Genomic DNA, 16,197 nt, shown 5'->3' on the forward strand with positions numbered 1-16,197 from the left:
GTAGGGTAGAGAATGCCATCAGTCACACACAGGACATGTTAAGAGTGTAACATTTATAAAAGTTTGGGAATTATTTTTGTCATAAAGCCTGTATTCACCTTCACAGGTGAAAAGATAAAATTTCTCAAAAACAATACTAGAGTAAATAAGGCAAACCAATTTTCTATGGTGATATGTTATCTGTTTAGGCAAGTGATATTCATTAATCAGGTTATGTTAAGGTCTTTATGTGTCAAGTAATGCATAAGAATACCTTTGTTTGTGAAGAATCTGTAGATGCTCAAAGTATAATTGGCCCAGGGAATTTATGCTAATCACAACCTCTTCTTCAGACACCAAGTCTACCTTGAATGGGTTTGCTGTGATATGGCACTTCAGGCCTCCTTTTCCATCTGCCAATATCAGACTCCCTGTGTGCCCTGAGCATGAAATCAGCCTAGAAAACAAAGCAGGAAGAGAAAAACAAGCCGCTATAGGTTTACATGGCCTTATGTGATTTGTACTTCCAAGTAATTAATTAGTAAATCACTATTCATGTGACATAGCTATAGATAAGGCAATAGAGAAACGTTAACGAGAGCATTGGCTTTGGTGCCAAAGAACTTAAATTGAGCATAACTCTACATACACTTTATAACTTCAGATAACAAAGTTATCCAACCTTTCTAGGTTTTGGTTTCCTTATCTGTAAAGTGAAAATAACAAAAGGAACAACAAAATTTCTGGAGAGAATTAAATGAGATCACATGTGTAAAGCTCTTGACACAGTGCCAGACACATTTAAAAAAAATAAAAAATAAATGTTCGCTATCATCATCGTCATCATCATTACCTTGATCTGGAATGTCTAGTAACTTTCTAGATTTTGGTGTGCAAAATCTAAATATTGTTTTTCTTTCTCATTCCAACCACATACTCAGAAACCGAGGAAATAACATAGAGTGGGTCCACAGTGAGATGGAATTGGGTCAAATTTTTATTTACCTATTTATTGCCTGATTCCCACCAGCCTCCAATTTCACAGGTACACTGTTAGGATGTTTTAGATCCACAAGAATTATGTAAGCTCAGACACAGCACTTAAAATCCCTCAAAGCTAGATATTTCCCTTTCTCCAGTACACAGTGTGCCTAGTAAATGTTCACAGGACTCTTTAAGGAAGGTAAAAAGAGACAGTTTAGGTTCTTATTATGTCTTTTCAGTCCTTCTCCATGGATTCTATGTCTCCTCTTCAAGCAAGATGCTTTGGATCTGGAAATTAACTCTGGAGAAGGCTGAGAGGCTGTCTCTCACTGTTCAATGAACCTAGACAGAGTTCTTTTGATTATTCCATTACGTAGGACTGTGGTTCATATTTGTCAGTCTAATGCACCCCGCCATAAATTGCTTACTGCCCCAAGCGTTAAACCATTTTGAGTACTACATGGGCCCTACCACACATAATGGAATTATGTTCACCTTGTCTCTGACAACTAAATGTTTCTACTCTGCCTCTGCTACTTGGAGTCTCATTATCTCCACTGAAATCAGGGAGACCATTTTACTGGCATCATTTCCCACCATTATCTCCAGCCCACAAAAGGAAGATGTTCACTACAGTGCTCCCTCATCAGTTTCTCAGTGAAGGGGGTATGTTCTGGATCTCGTGGGGAACAGAATCCAGAGGGGCTAGATGAGCTGGTTGCATGAAACAAATCCACTCCAACATCTTTATCTCTCTAAGTCTGTGGATCATTTCCTCTATACCATGCCAAGGAATTCCTGATATCTCAGCTTCACTCAGAAGAATCCATAGCTGAGTTCAGATGATAATTAACCAACTAAGCCATCAATTAGAGCCATTCTCAGCTGCCCAAGCTAGCATATCAAATCTGCATTCTCTGGTACGTGTTCCTGTGTCAACAAATTTAGCCTGATCTACAGTTAAGTTCCTTCTGGTCTAGGAATTCCTCGGAAACCATTTCCATGCATATTTCCCAGTTGTTTTTTTTGTTTGTTTTGTTTTGTTTTGCCATTATGTAGTCTTATAATTTTTCAGGCATGCAAGCCTTCTCCCCCTGGGTTTGTCTGTAATTGGCTCTCTGGGCATGTTGGGATCTGACTTTGATGGTGGGTCTGGAGGCAGTGAAGGGTGGTAGGGGTTGGGCACAAGGAGCACTTGAATCCCCGTGCACGTATATTTTAGGTGAGGTCAATATAGGGTATCCAAGCAAGGCAGGATCAGTTTCACCTCCCTTCATAGGAGGGGTTGCTTCTGCTGAAATGGGAGGGCCAGTTAAATTTTGAGGTTTGACTATTTAGAATTATCCAACTCTTCCCAAATACTGTTATTCAATTTTTAAAAACTTGATTTTTTTTTTAGAGACAGGGTCTTGCTCCATCACCCAGGCTGGAGTGCAGTGGTGCAATCATAGTTCACTGTGGCCTTGAACCACGGGGCTCAAGTGATCCTTCCACCACAGCCTCCTGAGTAGCTAGGACTACAGGTGTGTGCTACCATGCCCAGTTAATTTTTAAATCTTTTGTAGAGACGCAGTCTCACTTTGTTGTCCAGTCTGGTCTACAACCCTTGATCTCCAGCAATCCTCCTGCCTTGGCCTCCCAAAGTATTGGGATTATAGATGTGAGCTGCTGCACTCAGCCTGCTATTCAATTTTGAAGAGTTCTAGGTTTTCCCAGTTAATGCCTGAAATTCACAGACCTGATGAGGCTATGAATTCAACTTACGGCCTAATTCAGAGCCTGCAATATCAAACTCTGCCTCTGATTTTCAGCTACATGTACCTGCAGTTACAGAAGATAAGAGGACTTTTAGGATTGTCACAGAAAATTATCCATCTTCTGACAATACCTTGAGCTAAGAATTTAAAGCCCTGAGACTACAGTTTTCTTTCTTTAAACTCTTCAGTGAAGTTGAAGCAGCCAAGCCACCTCAGAGCTCTGAATTCTGCATAATCATGATGCAGTACGGCCCTATCTCTTGGTCTGCTTTCAGTGGGCCACTTTATTTTAGTTGACCACCAGTAGTCATTTAAGTAACGTTGCCACAGAATTTTGTGGTCTATTATTAGATGTATTAGTTTGGCAGGGCTACCATAAGAAAATATCACAAACTGGGTAGCTTGAACAACAGAAATTTATTTTCTCTTAATTCTGGAGGCTAGAAGTCCAAGATCAAGGTGTCAGAAAGTTGGGTTTCTTGTGAGGCCTATTTCCTGGGCTTGCAGGTGGCTGCCTTCTCACTGTATCTTCACGTGATTGTCCCTCTGTGCCTACATCTGTGTCCTAATCTCCGCTTCTTACAAGGGCACCAGGTTTAACGGATTAGGGCCTACCCTAATCACCCCCATTTTAATTTATTTACTGCTTTAAAGGCCCTATCTCAAAATATAGTCACATTCTGAGGTACTAGAGGTTAGGGCTCAACACCTGAAATTTTGGGGGAACACAATTCAGCCAGTAACAATAGTATCCCATCCTCTATTGGTAAATACGTCCTCACTGCCTCCAAATCCAGCTAGGTCAGCCAGTCAATCTCATATTCCCATCCTTGAGGGGCTGTTGCTTATATTCATTTCTAACAGCAACTACTACATCAACCAAGGCTCTATTGTAGAAAACAAAAACAACTCTGGCTATTTTAAGCAGAAAATAAATGACTTCATATGGATAATCTGTTGCTTACAACATCATGGGAAGGGCTGAGGTAGTAGGTTCCAGGCTGCATGTCCAGGAATGACCCCTAGAACAATACTGTGTAACTGTATGGCCAATTGACCTTCTATCTTAGCTAGAATCAAGAAGTTGAGTTATCAGAAGTCACTATGATAACTGCTGGGCTCTGGGATCATGCCACCTTAGCTATAATTCAAAGATGAGTAACTCATGGCCTTAACTAATGGCCTTAGAGTCACTCTACAGGTGCAAAATCCATATAAAAAGGAACTCAGTTCTGAAATCCAGGTTTTTTAAGTGCATCTGACAGGTGGAAACTGAATTACATCAGAACCTGTAGCAAAAGGGAGTCTGGGAAATGAAGAAATGTAGTTTTTAGCTTTCCAGTTACTACAGTAGCCAAAGGCCCTCCAGAAAGCAGTCAGAACAGATGCAGAACTAATACCATATTTACCATACCAAGTGAATTATCACCTGGACCCTAAACCACGGCAAAGACAGCACAGAAAGAGAAAATTACACATTAACTTACTTATGAACACAAGTATAAAAATTGTGAAGGCTGTACTATTCTTCAGGATAGCAGAAAATAACATATTGTGGCCAGGTTATATGTATGCATTGACTCAATTGCCAAACTGCCAAAGACTTCAGAAACAGTCTCTTTTAAGTTCTTATTCAGGGCAGGCATCGTGGCTCATGCCGATAACCCCAACACTTTGGGAGGAAGAGGAGGGAGAATCATTTGAGGCCAGGAGTTTGAAACCAGCTGGGGCAACACAGCAAGACTCTGTCTCTATCAAAGAATAAAATTAAATTTAAAAAAATTATGTTTACTAAGTTATTGGCACATAGTGTGGCTCAGTGAATAGATGTATTTTAAACTTCTGATGATTCTATCATAACTGAATTAATTTCTCATTATAATATACTGACTTTTTAAATTATACTTTAAGTTCTAGGGTACATGTGCACAACGTGCAGGTTTGTTACATATGTATACGTGTGCCATGTTGGTGTACTGCATCCATTAACTTGTCATTTACATAAGGTATTTCTCCTAATGCTATCCCTCCCCCCTCCCCCACCCCACAACAGGCCCTGGTGTGTAATATTCCCCTTCCTGTGTCCAAGTGTTCTCATTGTTCAATTCCCACCTATGAGTGAGAACATGCGGTATTTGATTTTCTGTTCTTATGACAGTTTACTGAGAATGATGGTTTCCAGCTACATCCAGTTCCCTACAAAGGACATGAACTCATCCTTTTTTATGGCTGCATAGTATTCCATAGTGTGTATGTGCCACATTTTCTTAATCCAATCTGTCACTGATGGACATTTGGGTTGGTTCCAAGTCTTTGCTATTGTGAATAGTGCCACAATAAACATATGTGTGCATGTGTCTTTAGAGCAGCATGATTTATAATCCTTTGGGTATATACCCAGTAATAGGATGGCTGGGTCAAATGGTATTTCTAGTTCTAGATCCTTGAGGAATTGCCACACTGTCTTCCACAATGGTTGAACTAAATTAGTCTGACCAACAGTGTAAAAGTGTTCCTATTTCTCCACATCCTCTCCAGCACCTGTTGTTTCCGGACTTTTTAATGATCACCATTATAACTGGTGTGAGGCAGTACTTCACTGTGGTTTTGATTTGCATTTTTCTGATGGCAAGTGATGATGAGCATTTTCTCATGTGTCTGTTGGCTGAATAAATGTCTTCTTTTGAGAAGTGTCTTCATATCCTTCACCCACTTTTTGATGGGGTTTTTTTTTTTTTTTCCTTGTAAATTTGTTTGAGTTCTTTGTAGGTTCTGGATATTAGCCCTTTGTCAGACGAGTAGATTGCAAAAATTTTCTCCCGTTCTATAGGTTGCCTGTTCACTCTGATGGTAGTTTCTTTTGCTGTGCAGAAGCTCTTTAGTTTGACTAGATCCCATTTGTCAATTTTGGCTTTTGTTGCCATTGCTTTTGGTGTTTTAGACATGAAGTCCTTGCCCATGCCTATGTCCTGAACGGTACTGCCTAGGTTTTCTTCTAGGGTTTTTATGGTTTTAGGTCTGACATTTAAGTCTCTAATCTACCTTGAATTAATTTTTGTATAAGGTGTAAGGAAGGGATCCAATTTCAGCTTTCTACATATGGCTAGCCAGTTTTCCCAGCACCATTTATTAAATAGGGAATCCTTTCCCCATTTCTTGTTTTTGTCAGGTTTGTCTAAGATCAGATGGTGATAGATGTGTGATATTATTTCTGAGGGCTCTGTTCTGTTCCATTGGTCTATATCTCTGTTTTGGTACCAGTACCATGCTGTTTTGGTTACTGTAGCCTTGTAGTATAGTTGGAAGTCAGGTAGTGTGATGCCTTCAGCTTTGTTCTTTGGCTCAGGATTGTCTTGGCAATGTGGGCTCTTTTTTGGTTCCATATGAACTTTAAAGTAGTTTTTTCCAATTCTGTGAAGAAAGTCATTGGTAGCTTAATGGGGATGGCCTTGAATCTATAAATCACCTTGGGCAGTATGGCCATTTTCATGATATTGATTCTTCCTATCCATGAGCATGGAATGTCCTTCCATTTGTTTGTGTCTTCTTTTATTTCATTGAGCAGTGGTTTGTAGTTCTCCTTGAAGAGGTCCTTCACATTCCTTGTAAGTTGGATTCCTAGGTATTTTATTCTATGTGAAGCAATTGTGAATGGGAGTTCACTAATGATTTGGCTGTTTGTCTGTTATTGGTGTATAGGAATGCTTGCGATTTTTGCACATTCATTTTGTATCCTGAGACTTTGCTGAAGTTGCTTATCAACTTAAGGAGATTTTGGGCTGAGACAATGGGGTTTTCTAAATATACAATCATGTCATCTGCAAACAGAGACAATTTGAATTCCTCTTTTCCTAATTGAATTGAATACCCTTTATTTCTTTCTCTTGCCTGATTGCCCTGGCCAGAACTTCCAACACTATGTTGAATAGGAGTGGTGAGAGAGGGCATCCCTGTCTTGTGCCAGTTTTCAAAGTGAATGCTTCCAGTTTTTGCCCATTCAGTATGGTATTGGCTGTGAGTTTGTCATAAATAGCTCTTATCAGTTTGAGATACGTTCCATCAATACCGAATTTATTGAGAGTTTTTAGCATAAAGGGCTATTGAATTTTGTCAAAGGCCTTTTCTGCATCTATTGAGATAATCATGTGGTTTTTGTCTTTGGTTCTGTTTATATGCTGGATTACATTTATTGATTTGCGAATGTTGAACCAGCCTTGCATCCCAGGGATGAAGCCCACTTGATCATGGTGGATAAGCTTTTTGATGTGCTGCTGGATTTGGTTTGCCAGTATTTTACTGAGGAGTTTTGCATCGATGTTCATCAGGGATACTGGTCTAAAATTCTCTTTTTTGGTTGTGTCTCTGCCAGGCTTTGGTATCAAGATGATGTTTGCCTCATAAAATCAGTTAGGGAGGATTCCCTCTTTTTCTATTGATTGGAATAGTTTCAGAAGGAATGGTACCAGTTCCTCCTTGTACTTCTGGTAGAATTCGGCTATGAATCTGTCTGGTCCTGGACTTTTTTTGGTTGGTAGGCTATTAATTATTGCCTCAATTTCAGAGCCTGTTATTGGTCTATTCAGGGATTCAACGTCTTTCTGGTTTAGTCTCTGGAGAGTGCACGTGTACAGGAATTTATCAATTTCTTTTAGGTTTTCTAGTTTATTTGCATAGAGGTGTTTATAGTATTCTCTGATGGTAGTTTGTATTTCTGTGGGGTCGCTGGTGATATCCACTTTATCATTTTTTATTGTGTCTATTTGATTCTTCTCTCTTTTCTTCTTTAGTAGTCTTGCTAGCAGTCTATCAAGTTTGTTGATCTCTTCAAAAAAACCAGATCCTGGATTCACTGATTTTTGGAAGGGTTTTTTGTGTCTCTATCTCCTTTAGTTCTGCTCTGATCTTAGTTACTTCTTGCCTTCTGCTACCTTTTGAATGTGTTTGCTCTTGCTTCTCTAGTTCTTTTAATTGTGATGTTAGGGAGTCAATTTTAGATCTTTCCTGCTTTCTCTTGTGGGCGTTTAGGGCTGTAAATTTCCCTCTACACAGTGCTTTAAATGTGTCCCAGAGATTCTGGTACATTGTATCTTTATTCTCATTGGTTTCAAAGGACATCTTTATTTCTGCCTTCATTTCATTATGTACCTAGTAGTCATTCAGGGGAGGGTTGTTCAGTTTCCATGTAGTTGAGTGGTTCTGAGTGAGTTTCTTAATCCTGAGTTCTAGTTTGATTGCACTGTGGTCTGAGAGGCAGTTTGTTACAATTTCTATTCTTTTACATTCCCTGAGGAGTGCTTTACTTCCAACTATGTGGTCAATTTTGGAATAAGTGCGATGTGGTGCTGAGAAGAATGTATATTCTGTTGATTTGGGGTGGAGAGTTCTGTAGATGTCTATTAGGTCTGCTTGGTGCAGAGCTGAGTTCAATTTCTGGATATCCTTGTTAACTTTCTGTCTTGTTGATTTGTCTAATGTTGACAGTGGGATGTTAAAGTCTCCCATTATTATTGTGTGGGAGTCTAAGTCTCTTTATAAGTCTCTAAGGACTTGCTTTATGAATCTGGGTGCTCCTGTATTGGGTACAGAAATATTTAGGATAGTTAGCTCTTCTTGTTGAATTGATTCCTTTACCATTATGTAGTGGCCTTCTTTGTCTCTTTTGATCTTTGTTGGTTTAAAGTCTGTTTTGTCAGAGACTAGGATTGCAACCCCTGCCTTTTTTTGTTTTCCATTTGCTTGGTAGATCTTCCTCCATTCCCTTTATTTTAAGCCTACGTGTGTCTCTGCACATGAGATGGGTGTCCTGAATACAGCACACTGATGGGTCTTGACTCTTTATCCAATTTGTCAGTCTGTGTCTTTTAATGGGAGCATTTAGCCCATTTACATTCAAGGTTAATATTGTTATGTGTGAATTTGATCCTGTCTTTATGATGTTAGCTGGTTATTTTGCTCATTAGTTGATGCAGTTTCTTCCTAACATCGATGGTCTTTACATTTTGGCATGTTTTTGCAGTGGCTGGTACCGGTTGTTCCTTTCCATGTTTAGTGCTTCCTTCCGGAGCTCTTGTAGGGCAGACCTGGTGGTGACAAAATCTCTTAGCATTTGCTTGCCTGTAAAGGATTTTATTTCTCCTTCACTTACGAAATTTAGTTTGGCTGGATATGAAATTCTGGGTTGAAAATTCTTTTCTTTAAGAATGTTGAATATTGGCCCCCACTCTCTTCTGGCTTTTAGAGTTTCTGCCAAGAGATCCGCTGTTAGTCTGATGGGCTTCCCTTTGTGGGTAACCCAACCTTTCTCTATGGCTGCCCTTAACGTTTTTTCCTTCATTTCAACTTTGGTGAATCTGACAATTATGTGTCTTGGAGTCGCTCTTCTTGAAGATTATCTTTGTGGTGTTCTCTGTATTTCCTGAATTTGAATGTTGGCCTGCCTTGCTAGGTTGGGGAAGTTCTCCTGGATAATAACCTGCAGAGTGTTTTCCAACTTGGTTCTATTCTCTCTGTCACTTTCAGGTACACCAATCAGACGTAGATTTGGTCTTTTCACATAGTCCCATATTTCTTCGAGGCTTTGTTCATTTCTTTTTACTCTCTTCTCTCTCAACTTCTCTTTTCGCTTCATTTCATTCATTTGATCTTCAACTACTGATACCCCTTCTTCCAGTTGATTGAATCGGTTACTGAAGCTTCTGCATTTGTCACGTAGTTCTCGTGCCATGCTTTTCAGCTCTATCAGGTCATTTAAGGATTTCTCTACATTGGTTATTCTAATCAGCCATTCATCTAATCTTTTTTCAAGGTTTTTAGCTTCTTTGCGATGGGTTCGAACTTCCTCCTTTAGCTGGGAGAAGTTTGATCATCTGAAGCCTTCTTCTCTCAACTCATCAATGTCATTCTCTGTCCAGCTTTGTTCCATTTCTGGAGAGGAGCTGCGTTTCTTTGGAGGGGGAGAGGCACTCTGAGTTTTAGAATTTTCAGCTTTTCTGCTCTGTTTTTTCCCCATCTTTGTGGTTTCATCTATCTTTGGTCTTTGATGATGATGACGTACAGATGGGGTTTTGGTGTGGATGTCCTTTCCGTTTGTTAGTTTTCCTTCTAACAGTCAGGACCCTCAGTTGCAGGTCTTTTGCTGGAGGTCCACTCTAGACCCTGTTTGCCTGGGTATCAGCAGCAGAGACTGCAGAAGAGTGAATATTGCTGAACAGCAAATGTTGCTGCCTGATCGTTCCTCTGGAAGCTTTGTCTCAGATGGGTACCCGGCTGTGTGAGGTGTCAGTCTGCCCCTGCTGGGGGTTGCCTCCCAGTTAGGCTACTTAGGGGTCAGGGACCCGCTAGAGGAGGCAGTCTGTCCGTTCTCAGATCTCAAACTCTGTGCTGGGAGAACCACTACTCTCTTCAAAGTTGTCAGACAGGGACATTTAAATCTGCAGAGGTTTCTGCTGCCTTTTGTTTGGCTATGCCCTGTCCCCAGAGGTGGAGTCTACAGAGGCAGGCAGGCCTCCTTGAGCTGTGGTGGGCTCCACCCAGTTTGAGCTTCCCAGACACTTTGTTTACGTACTCAAGCCTCAGCAATGGCGGGCACCCCTCCCACAACCTCGCTGCCACCTTACCGTTAGATCTCAGACTGCTGTGCTAGCAATGAGGGAGGCCCTGTGTGTGTGGGACCCTCTGAGCCAGGCGCGGGATATAATCTCCTGGTGTGCCGTTTGCTAAGACCCTTGGAAAAGCGTAGTATTAGGGTGAGAGTGACCTGAGTTTCCAGGTGCTGTGTGTCACGGTTTCCCTTGGCTAGGAAAGGGAATTTCCTTAGCCCTTGCGCTTCCTGGGTGAGGCGATGCCTCGCCCTGCTTCGGCTCTCGCTCAGTGGGCTGCACTCACTGTCCTGCACCCACTGTCCAACACGCCCCAGTGAGATGAACCCGGTACCTCAGTTGGAAATGCAGAAATCACCCGTCTTCTGTGTCGTTCATGCTGGGAGCTGTAGCCTGGAGCCGTTCCTATTCAGCCATCTTGGTGACCCCCCTATATTGATCTTTTTTAAGGTTTTCAAGGAAAAAATAATTTACATAAAACTACAGTGATGATACAGTAAAAATGAAAGCATCTGGCATAATCTTATATTCCTTTGGTAAAATAATATGAAAATATAATGGAAACCAACCAGCAAAACGGAGCTGAAATATCACTGGAAAGTGTTATGAGAACAGATGAAGGTTTTGCAGGTAACTGAAAATGCTTTAGTCCCCAAAGATTGTTTTTCACCTAGACACTGATTATTAATTTACCTTGACTCTAAGTAAAATTACATGTTAGACTTCTAAGAATAACCTTAATTAAAAGTGAGTGTGTCCAACTGTACAAATTACTGTAAGCATGCAAATTTGGCTAGTGCATTAGATCTCTGGAGCCCTGCTGCTAATCTGAGTGAGTAAATTAAGTAGCTTTCCTTCTACTTGCTCCCATAGTCTGGCTAATAAAACCACTTTCTTTGTGAGAAGGAGAGCAGGGATCAAAGTTCTGCTTCTCTCCATTAAATAAGTCCTGACAAATCAAATGGTGGATGATGAAAAAACAGAATGGGCCGGGCGCGGTGGCTCAAGCCTGTAATCCCAGCACTTTGGGAGGCCGAGATGGGCGGATCACGAGGTCAGGAGATCGAGACCATGCTGGCTAACACGGTGAAACCCCGTCTCTACTAAAAATACAAAAACTAGCCGGGTGAGGTGGCGGGCGCCTGTAGTCCCAGCTACTCCGGAGGCTGAGGCAGGAGAATGGCGTAAACCCGGGAGGCGGAGCTTGCAGTGAGCTGAGATCCGGCCACTGCACTCCAGTCCGGGCGACAGAGCGAGACTCCACCTCAAAAAAAAAAAAAAAAAACAGAATGGATAATAAGAAAAATGGATAGACTTATCCCAAAATAACTGAATACATTAAAAGTAATGGCAAAAACCACAATTACTTTTGCACCAACCTATAACTCTGTAAATGACTGTAGTTTTGAACAGTCAAAATAAGAGGTGCACATAACAAAATTTACTACTCAAGAGATGATAAAAGAATGTATCAGGCGCATCTTTAAGATACCTCACTCCTTGGCTTACCTTACAGTGCTTGGCTTGCTTGTGAGGACATCAGGAACTTCAAACCTGGGTTTTAGAGGAGTTTCTTCATTAATTTTAAGCCTGAAAATGTTTCCTTCTATACCATAAATTTCAGCCAGGAGAGTAACCTGGAAACAGATTCAAGAGATTACCTTCAACAGGTTACCCAAGTGATGGCCAATTTTGCACAAATTACAATAATTAGAAAAGTATTTGTTTAAATTACGATAGGCCAAGCAAACTGGAGAACAATGGCAATTTAAAAGAAAAGCTCCCAGTTCATGTATGTATTTGCTTGGATACAGCTGTAGTAGCAGCAAGAAATATCTTCTATGTGTTCTGTGGCTGGTGAACACATAGTTGTCCAAACCAGGATCTTCAGAGTGAAAGGAGTCTCTACTAATAATTACACGGAAAGACAGGCATAAACTGAAACTTGCCTTGGAAGATTGGGACATGTGGCTATTGTATCTATGATAAACTACAGATATGTTAAGAATAAGAGTTTGGGTGTTATAAGCAGAGTAACTAGATTCCAGCTAGATGAAAGATGAAGGGTGGCAGGCTACAGAAGAGAAAAGAGTAGAAAATAAAGTGATGATTATTGGAGTTCTCTAGTTGTGGATGAAATGAGGCTTGCTGCTCTAAAACTGGAATTGATTTGTTCACAGCTGGGAATAGGCCCAGGGAACTTTTACAAGAGGCTGGGGAACGTAGGTAAAATTCTGCCTACAATGGGACACAGAAACAATGTAGAACCCTGAAGATCATACAGAACTTGAAAAATAAAACACAGAACAAGAAGCTCTAGGAGAATAGAAGTGACTGGATTCAGGTTACAAAATGAGGCACCTAGATCAGAAAAATATTTTAAGATCATGGTTTTCAACTGGTGGGCCATGCTGCACTAGTCAATTGCAATTTCTTCATGAAGTACCATGCCAAATTTTGGTTACAAATGGGTGCCTGTGCTGTTACTATTATGTCTGTTAACCCACAGCTAAACTGGGTAAGTTGTGTGACACAGCTTAGAATGGATACAATGTGGTACAAGTAAAAGATAAGAGTATCAAGCCAGCACCAAAAAGGTGATGTTACTGGAACTTTGTCTCTTGCGAATACAGGGAAGCAATCAGGGCAGTTAAACTGTAACATGATACTGAACAGTGACCGAGTAAACAGTGCTATGGCTGTGGATCCTTTTCTAGATATTCTAAGGCAGGGTTATGATGCAATAGTGATCCATTACTGCTTGCATGTTTAATGTTCTTTTACATATTTAAGCTACTTTCAGTGTACTATCAGAATTTTCACATTTGGAAATATGTCCAAGTACAAAGTTCAAATGATCAGATTATGTATTCTCTCACTATTTAAATATATATTTTCATTGCTCTCTCAAATTCCATTCAATTAACATTTATTTGGCATCTATTATTGCAATGATTGAACTTTTGAGGAGGCTGCAATTTGGAGGAGATAAAAGAGATGCAAAGCTAACACAGAGCATTCTGTGATGTTTTAAAGCAGAAAGGCAAGGTTATTAATGATGACTGTAGGGTGAGAAGTTCTGGACGTTTCTCTGGAGGAGTAGAGATTTAAGCAGGGCCTTTAGGAATTAGTAAGACTTTGAGTAGGCAAAAATGGGCAAGATCATCCTAAGCAGGGGGCTTAGACAACCAATAATCGGGTTGTCTGCCTATATATGATTAATAATTTACATCTAGTTATTCACTCAGAGATTGTCCCATTTTTAGTAAAATAGCTTTCTCTACAAAAAAACACAACTAATTTTTGTTTAAACCAAAGACTTAATCTGTACGTTCTGTTCTTGAGGCTGCAGCCCAGGAGGAAAAAAAGAGAGAGCAATAATCCTGTTTTCACTATAATAACTTCATGTATAAATCAGAGTTAATCCTCATTTTAATTTTAATTTAGCAACCTTATTTTAGCAAAACTCACTCTGAAATTTAGCAATATTTAGAGTCATTCTTTCTTTAAATTTATCTATTTATTTATTTTGAGATGGATCTTGCTCCGTCGCCCAGGCTGGAGGGCAGTGGCACAATCTTGGCTCACTGCAACCTCCACCGCCTGGGTTCAAGCAATTCTTGTGCCTCAGTCTCCTGAGTAGCTGGAATTACAGGTGCATGCCACCACACCAGGCTAATTTTTGTATTTTTAGTAGAGACAGGGTTCCACCCTGTTGACCAGGCTGTCTCAAACTCCTAACCTCAAGTGATCCTCCTGCCTCAGCCTCCCGAAGTGCTGGGATTACAGATATGAGCCACCATGCCTGGCCTTTTTTCTCATCCTTTTAATCAATGAACAGATTCATTCTTATCTCTCATTATCACCAACATAGTTTTGTTGGTCCAGGCACTACTTATCTTAGACCTTAGTATGCACTTCCTCCTATGATCTAGCTTCATGTGTTTTTTCTTTCTTACCAGATTTTTTTTTCTTTTACTATCACCAGACTCCCAGAAGTCCAATAAGTAAAGCCTCTTGGGTTAAAGACAGTAGGGAATGGCTCAGTGTCCAACCTTAGAGTCCCCTGCCTTCCCAGTATTGAGTCCTAAGGCACCTCTGTCAAAACCTCAGGGCTCTGTGGATGACAGTTCAAAAGCCACTTCCCTGAGGCTTAACTGCCAGTTCTTTCCCAATCCTTCCACCACATCCTTGCTCTTTCAAAAAGTCTGGACATGACTGTTATTATATTCTTCTACCTAAAATAGTAAACATACGTAGATATTCCTTTCCTATTTGCTGGGAGCTGCTGGATACTTATACATAAAATAATATACAAATAAACTACCAAATCTTTTCCTCTTGTTAGTGATGATTGGAAATGACAATGAAAAAATACATTAAGAAGTTACAGATGTTGGACTGCTTAAATTGAGAATTTAGTATGAATCCTTAGATAGCATAAGTAGTTACACGCAATTCCAGCCAGATCAATTTATGTAAAATAATAATTTTAAATGGATAGTTACAGCGAGGTGAGAAAGCATGGATTTTGCTCCCTTAGAAATATTTAAGATGTGCCAGTGGGTGCTGCATGCATATAGCCCCAGCTGCTCAGTGGGGCTGAGGCAAGAGGATTGCTTAAGCCTAGCAGTTTGAGGTTACAGTGTGCCTTGACTGCACCTGTGAGTAACCACTGCACTCCACCCTGAAAAACACAGTGAGACCCCAGCTTTTAAAAAAAGTTAAGATGTGTTAATGTCCAATTACACAGAGAAGCTGAGATACATCCTCAGAGAAAAGAATACCTTTTGGAGGTTCATTTTAATACTACAAGCCTCTACTCAGTTTTTCATATATCTTTACTTAGAAGCCCACCTCTCAGTCTGGGAAAAAGAGTATTAATTCTCTTTTCCTGTCTTATTTCTCTCTTACAAAATAAAAACAATTAAAACTTGGTGGTTTGTTATCCACGAATCTAGTTTTTTTGTGGCCATATAGGCAAAAATATCAGATATTTTGTAAACATCATGGTGGTAGAAATAGCTTTGTCTATGTCTTCAAGCATAGGGTTGATCACAATTACATTAAAACAAAAACTTTTTATTCACCCAGAACTGGGAATCACGATTAGTAAAGACCATAATAGAGTTAACAGAACAGCCCTAGAACACATATTTAAATTCGAAGTGGGTGTTAAGTAGGAAAATTAGGACTCCATCAACTCCTCCTTGGTAGGTTGATCTTGCTTTTCCTGAGGCACCAGGACTCTTCACTATTACATAAAGAACTGTTAACTTAAAAGACCTAGAACAGTGAGTGACCACCTCTACCAGCTGTGATCAAGACCTTCCGGGATCCAGAGAATGGTCTAATAGTTCATCAAATTGCTATAGGGCACTAATCGTCCCTTCCACAGTGGCAGCCAGTTGGTTTATTGCAAGCACTGATTTTCTATGACGAATACTGGCAACCTCATGCTGGGTACTGGCCTGTTCCCCAAGGACAATTAGCCTGTCCAGGTGTGCTTCTGATTGTCTGGCCAGTTCCCAAATTAGCTGCCTCTTCCTGGCCATTTCTGCAGACACAGTACTGGCTAACAAGTGGTAGTCATGCCTCGTCTGCTGAGAAGATGGCTGGTTGGGCAAAGCCTCATTTTCATTAGGCTCAGATGAAGAGGCAAGGGGTAACTTCACAGAGATGCTCGGAGATATTCCTGCATCCTTGGAGAAGCTGCTGGAAGTGCTGTCTCTGATGAAACCTTGCAAACTGGCTGCAAAAGAAAATAAACATGTTGCCAAATGGTCACCTATATCATTAGAAAGCATCATAATTAGCAATATAAAGTAGATTGCTCCAGACATCCTTGCTAGCAATGCTTTTTAAGCTAGACTCACAAG

At 40.4% G+C, this 16,197-nt stretch overlaps 1 protein-coding gene across 3 annotated transcripts in view; it reads right to left on the reverse strand.

The window, feature by feature from the left end:
- GANC (glucosidase alpha, neutral C) overlaps positions 1-16,197 on the reverse strand; it is a 104,778-nt gene that overhangs the window by 77,933 nt on the left and 10,648 nt on the right. For 2 of the 3 annotated variants that reach the window (XM_033190421.1, XM_033190422.1), the window contains 2 exons: positions 11,828-11,955; positions 254-436 (listed from right to left, as the gene is read on the reverse strand). In XM_033190421.1, coding sequence (XP_033046312.1) covers positions 254-436; positions 11,828-11,955 — 311 coding nt within the window. Of the gene's footprint in view, positions 1-253; positions 437-11,827; positions 11,956-15,259; positions 16,071-16,197 lie in introns of those variants that run through there. The other variant, XM_033190423.1, reaches the window with a different exon arrangement.

Source organism: Trachypithecus francoisi, unplaced genomic scaffold, assembly GCF_009764315.1.
Source record: "Trachypithecus francoisi isolate TF-2019V2 unplaced genomic scaffold, Tfra_2.0 Lachesis_group3, whole genome shotgun sequence".
NCBI classification, from domain to species: Eukaryota; Metazoa; Chordata; class Mammalia; order Primates; family Cercopithecidae; genus Trachypithecus; species Trachypithecus francoisi.